The sequence below is a fragment of the Megalobrama amblycephala genome, linkage group LG14 (genome assembly GCF_018812025.1).
Source record: "Megalobrama amblycephala isolate DHTTF-2021 linkage group LG14, ASM1881202v1, whole genome shotgun sequence".
Lineage (NCBI taxonomy): Eukaryota > Metazoa > Chordata > Actinopteri > Cypriniformes > Xenocyprididae > Megalobrama > Megalobrama amblycephala.
Window position 1 is genome coordinate 51837355 of NC_063057.1, and position 6802 is coordinate 51844156.

The 6802-nt window shown below is 36.0% G+C and overlaps 1 protein-coding gene across 3 annotated transcripts in view; it reads right to left on the minus strand.

Moving 5' to 3' along the window:
• The window catches only part of gramd4a (GRAM domain containing 4a), a 73436-nt gene extending 66634 nt beyond the window's left edge, over positions 1–6802 (minus strand). For 2 of the 3 annotated variants that reach the window (XM_048154973.1, XM_048154971.1), the window contains exons 1-2: positions 6536–6800; positions 265–472 (exon numbers count right to left, since the gene is read on the minus strand). In XM_048154973.1, the coding sequence (XP_048010930.1) occupies positions 265–472; positions 6536–6564 (237 nt within the window). In that variant the 5' untranslated portion in view covers positions 6565–6800. Of the gene's footprint in view, positions 1–264; positions 473–6535 lie in introns of all 3 variants that reach the window. The other variant, XM_048154972.1, reaches the window with a different exon arrangement.

Below are 6802 nucleotides of genomic sequence, written 5' to 3' on the forward strand. Positions count from 1 at the left end.
GAGAGAGGAAATGTCATTGCTGGCTATGCAGGCCTCACGGAGCCATTGGATTTAAACATAAATATCTTCATTTGTGTTCCGAAGATTAACGAAGGTCTTACGGGTGTGGAACTGCATGAGGGTAAGTAATGGCAGAAATTTAATTTTTGGGTGAACTAACCCTTTAAAATGTTGTCTAGGTAGGCAGCTCACTAGGTTTTGTACAGAAGTTCCTAAATGAGTACTTCATACTTTATACATAAAGTTTAAAATGTAATTACTTACAGGGTCTCTTTGCTCATCACTGTCTCGTATTGAAGGTCGAGGTCTCAGCAGCATGTCATCACTACATTCAGTGTCCGACCCAGTAGGGGACTCGGGTAGATCCAGGAAGTCATCTCGCTTGGGACCGCGGAATCTTATTTTGTCCAGCCGCTTTAGCATGTTCAACACAGCTGCTTTAGGCTTTACCTTAACATTGTGTATGGCAGCCCTGCAGAGTCAACAAAGTACAACAAAGCATTAAGGACAGAAAGTAAAAACTTTAAAAGTAAGAACTCACACAAGAGAATAAATAGTTAAGAGAACACAGGTGTTACGCTGCCAACCTACTGGAGAAAGCTCAGTCCACATAATGAAGATGCAAAGTGGCTTTATCACAGTAAGTCAATAGTACTGACAGACCGATATATATCATCCAATTCCATTAATTAGCCAATTTGTGGCTCGTTTGAGATTACTGCCATTGGCTGATGCTCACGTCAACTTGGTCGACTGACAAAAGTGCAAGTAAATACTGTGTACTGTTCATTTGATTTCAGAAATTGTGTGTATAATCTCATGCCTTAAATCAGGACCATCCTCTATCAAAAGAGTTACATTCTGAAGCCATTTAAAAAAAATCATACGCCATCATAACATAACCATGTATTTATCCAACAGCAATCAATGTTTTATTCACTTGACATTAATGAGGTGATTAAAATAATTAACAACCTGGAGCTTTTATAATGAATATGTACAAAATAATGGATGCTACTACATTTAATAACATGCAGTTGATTAAATGTGAATCTCCTCTCTAAAATATGCTATTACATTATAGTTTACCCAGAAGTCACCTCTGTGACACATGCTTATATCCTCAGGACTTTTACAAAAACACGTGAATGAATCAGTTCTCAGTAATCTGCTGACCTTTTAAAACACTAGGGAATTCATTTGCTGTTTTGTTCTAAAGACAAACAGCAAGAGAAAATCTCTAATGAACACAATAGGTTGTAAATGGATTGCTGGGGCTTTTCCTGCCTCGAGCATGAATCACTGACCAAAGTATTTTCTTTTTTTCTTTTTTTTTTTTTCTATTATAGTGGAGATGTGTGCCATGTGTGGATTTCCCACAAAATGTATTTGGCCATGTCACTACCTCTTTGAAACATAATATAATGTAATAGTTTCAACCATTATAGAGAACAAATGGATTCAAGACTTTGTGACATTTTGCACAATTTTATATTTACAATGTTTCATAATATATTATTTACACTTAAAGGGTTAGTTCACCCGAAAATTTTAATTAGGTCATTATTTATGTCGTTCCACACCCGTAAGACCTTTGTACATCTTTGGAACACAAATTAAGATATTTTTGATGAAATCTGAGAGGTATTATGACTCCTCCATAGACAGCAAAATAACCACCGTTTTCAAGGTCCAGAAAGGTACTAAAGACATCGTTAAAACAGTCGACGCGACTGCAGTGGTTCAACATTCATTTTATGAAGCGACAAGAATCCTTTTTGCACGCAAAAACAAAACAAAAATAATGACTTTATTTAACAATTTCTTCTCTTCCCTGTCATTATCCTTACGCAGTTGATGAAGCAAGCATAGTGAAGGCTTCCGTGTTTACGTCCGAATGCCGGCTCAGTATTGGCCAAAGCTGATCACATGAGCACCACAATGCTTTCGTGTGATGTTGAAGCAGGAGCCGGCCAATAATGAGTCAGCGTTCTGATGTAGAGCCTGGAAGTGATGGACATAAACAACGTATGAGAACAGAAGAGAAGAGATTGTTGAATAAAGTCATTATTTTTGTTTTGTTTTTGCGCACAAAAAGTATTCTCGTCATTTCTAAAAACGAATGTTGAACCACTGCAGTCGCGTCGACTGTTTTAATGTCTTTAGTACCTTTCTGGACCTTGAAAGTGTTGATTATATTGCTGTCTATGGACGAGTCATATACCTCTTGGATTTCATCAAAAATTTCTTAATTTGTAGGGCTGGGTATTTGACACAATTTTCACGATTCGATTCGATTACTATTCACATGCTTTCGATTCGATTCGATTACGATTACGATTTTGATTCGATATCAATTATCTTGGATGTAGTATTTCAGTTACAGTACATGGCAAATTTTCTAGAGGGAAAAAATCTTTCAACTAATGCTGTAAACTACACATGTAAGTCAGTTGGTACTACTATAATATTGAAGGTTAAATTAACTTATTTATATACAAACACTTAAATTACACTCAATGATGTTTTTATTATAAATAAAGTTTAGAATTACATAATCATATTTCTACTCCCATTCGTTTTTTTTTTTTTTTTTTTTTTTTTTAAATATAAACATTTAAATCGTGGCTGCCATAACTGATTTATTCAAACATGTATTAAATATTGAAGAACATTAAAAATTATAATGAATATGCAATGTTGCATAGCTATATTTATCAGAATGTTGCTTTCTAGAGCACTTTTCTAGCTGACTGATGAGTTTATGGTCACTGAATATGTTTTTTCTGAGGTAAATGTGATGTTACGTGACATTGTTTACTACAAGCTGTTTTATTGACGTCTTTCCGAGGTTGAAACACTGATTGAGCTAATACATGAGACATGATACGGATTTCTGTAAGTTTTACTATATATTTTAACATACCTTCAGATGTTCATTCATGTTTATTTCGCGCTGTAACTGGTATTAAAGCGGAGGAGAGGATGTTCACATGCGCTCGTGCTGCCGCTTCTTTCACGTCACATTAAACAGCGCCAAAACGGTATTTATTTTTTGAATCTCATAATAAGATGGACGTCATTTGAAATCTGAGACTTCGCTTCATATCAAAAGTAACAAAGCACAAAGATTATTGTGATTTATTGGATGGGAGGCGCTACTTATTCTGCTCATTCATCAACTGAAAACAGACTAGACTAATCGATTCTTTGGATTTAAGAATCGATATCGGTTTGTAAAAATGAAAATCGATTAAAATCGAGAAATTAATATTTTTTTACCCAGCCCTATTCATTTGTGTTCTGAAGATGAACGAAGATCTAACGGGTGTGGAATGAAAGGAGGGTGAGTAATTAATGACAGAATTTTCCCTTTAACTACTCCACAACCTTAAAAACCAACACCTTTTTCTTCTTTTCTCCATTTCTCTTCTGCTCTAGCTGGTTTCCTACTCTAGCTTTCTAATAAACTTGGTAATGTCTATGAATATAATTTACTCTGTAATTAATTGCTTGTTATGTTCCTCATTTCTCAAATCGCTTTGGATAAAACCATCAGCTAAAAGTAAATGTAAATTATATTTCTTTTCCATGGAAGCAAGATATAAAGGTGTAGAACATGAGGGTGAGTAAATTACAGCATTTTAACACTTTTTTTTGCTCTACCACTTACAATTTAAGCTAATATTTACAATGACAGGTCATTTCAACAAACACTTGAAAAGAAGATAAGCAGATGAGAATAAAAAGGTATTATGTAGAGAAAATCATGTCATACATTATAGATGCAGCCAAGAGAGACAACTACACAATGGGGACAGGAGCTTCAATTGTAACCGTCTCTCTCTTGAACTACATTATACAACAGGTATTGCCTTGAGAACTATTGGTGCTTATTATTATGAAATTATATTTGGCTGTTATTGTGATTCTGCATGCTGTGAAAGCTGCAGAAGTCTCTAGTCAAGTACACAAGGCGGAACTAACTGCGTCCACCCACAGATCTCCACACTGCCCGCATCTCTACATGAATATCCACCACCAATGTTCTCTGAATTACTTCTATCTGAACACCATTACAGCACTGGACGAACACCATGACTTACAAAAGCAAACAAGGACAAGGTCATTCATATCTGAGACAGAGATTATATTCAGTTCATTCAAGATCAAATATATGCTACACAATACACACACAAAAGCAAAATATACTCCTTTATTTGTGCATTAGTCATTCTCAGAGTTCAAAACCACAGGTGCTGCCTACATAAACTCTCTCAGTGCAGGAATACTGAGTTCACACTGATCATAGACATGGTTTGCTTGAGAAAACAGCTGAATCTGAAACCATTAGAATATGAAAATGACTGAATCAATTGGTGATTCAATGGATAAATGAATCAGTGACTAACAGTTCAATTAATTACTAAACCCATCCCAGCAAACATTGGTCCGATGGCAACGTCGTGTCCTTGGGCAAAAATAGTCGTGGTAGGATGGTATAAGTAGGTAAAAAAATATGTAACACAGAACATTTCCAAAAAATTCATTCAGATAAGCTTGTACATATCTACAGTTCTCTAGGTTTGCAAGTATAATTGTTACTTTGACTTTTAGCTATGTGTAGTTCAATATATAATAATTAACAAGATAACGTCAAATTTCATCTTGGAACTATTTTTCAACCATGACTGGACGTGCTGGAGGGCGTCATTTCAACGGTCATTAAACGTCCAAATGTTTTCTGGGATGGATCAATTAATCAAAATATGAATTCATCAATGACTCAAAAGATCAATGATTCAGTTTATTTGAATCAGTGACTCAGGTCATTAAATCTATAGATCACTTAAAGGGTTAGTTCACACAAAAATGAAAATTCTGTCATTAATTACTCACCCTCATGTCGTTCCACACCTGTAAGACCTTCTATCATCTTCAGAACACAAATTAAGATATTTTTGATAAAGTCCGATGGCTCAGTGATGCCTCTATTGCCAGCAAGATAATTAACAATTTCAGATGCCCAGAAAGCTACTAAAGACATATTTATGTTATGTTATGTTATGAAGTGACGAGAATACTTTTTGTGCACCAAAAAAACAAAATATCTAGTGATGAGCGATTTCAAAACACTGCTTCATGAAGCTTCGAAGCTTTACAAATCTTTTGTTTCGAATCAGTGGTTCGGAGAGTGTATCAAACTGCCAAAGTCACGCCCCCCCAGTGGTGAACCATTGAAATTTCGAAACACTTATGACATAACGAAGCCTCGTTTACTGAAATCACGTGACTTTGGCAGTTTGATAAGCGCTCCGAACCACTGATTGGAAACAAAGATTCGTAAAGCTTCGAAGCTTCATGAAGCAGTGTTTTGAAATCACCTTTCACTAGTTATTGTTGAATAAAGTCATTATCATGTTTTTTGGCACACAAAAAGTATTCTCGTCACTTCATAACATTAAGGTTGAACCACTGTAGTCACATGAACTGTTTTAAATATGTCTTTAGTAGCCTTCTGGGCATTGAAAGTGTTAATTATCTTGCTGTCAATGGAGCCCTCACTGAATCATCAGATTTCATCAAAAATATCATAATTTGTGTTCCGAAGATGAATGAAGGTCATACAGGTGTGGAACAACATGAGGGTGAGTAATTAATAGCAGAATTTTCATTTTTAGGTTGAGCTAACCCTTTAATCCAAAGATGAATCAACAGACCAATTAATCAATGAATCGATTGATTTCAGTGATTCAGATGCTTTTACTATAAATTAATCATTGACTCAATAGTTCAATGCATGAATTAATCCACGGATCAGGATTAATTCATCAATGACATCAATAAAAAGTAAAAATCATTGGAAATATAATCAATGAATCGGTTTGTTTCAATGATTCAGTTGATTTCACAATGGATAAATGAATCAGTGACTCAGTCGATGAATTAATCGATGAAGATCAACTCAATACATAAATTAATCAGTTAATCAATGAATCCACTGTTCAGTTATTTTATTGATCAAGCCTGAGCGGAACAGAACAGGTTGATCAATGGATAAGTAGGCTAAATGAATCAGTCACTGAATCAATAGATAAATGAATGACTTCACGAGATTATCCACGACCATCATCGCAACATCACTAACACATAACTTTCGCTCCATCATTCGCACGTTCTCAAGGCCGTCTACATGTTGTGTGGAGACAATGTATCTAGTCCTGTGTTCCACAGAATGATACATTTTGTCCCTACTGAACCGCGCGTCTCAATGACAGAATAACGGCCACGTTCTTGGAACGCGTTTAAATGTCAAATTAAACAAAGCGATGACACATTCGATTATGACGTATACACGCTTAGCTAGCTATTTAAATCAGCGAGCTTAGTGCGACACTGTCAGTGATATGAACAGCTTCATTTTAAAGAGCGTTACTCATAACAGAAATGGTTTTGTCTATGAATTATGACAGTCCTGAAGACACACACTGTAAATCGCCTGTTGCCGTCTTGAATCTGTTTAAAGGACACTTACCCAGCTCGCAAATCGTAGCAAAGTTTCATGAACCCTGCTGATAGTCTGTGATAGATCCTTCAGTAACACCTGCTGGAAAACTGCTGTAAATATATTCCAGCTCCCCGAGCAGCTTCCCCTCTGCTGTCTAAAAAGAGCCGCGCGATATCCCCGGAGCCTTGATTATGCGCGAGATAATGTCAATCCCCCCAGAGAACACGGATCTGCGTGTCTTGTTGATGTCACTGAACTCACACATACAGCAGACGGACAGATCTCCTAAACGCG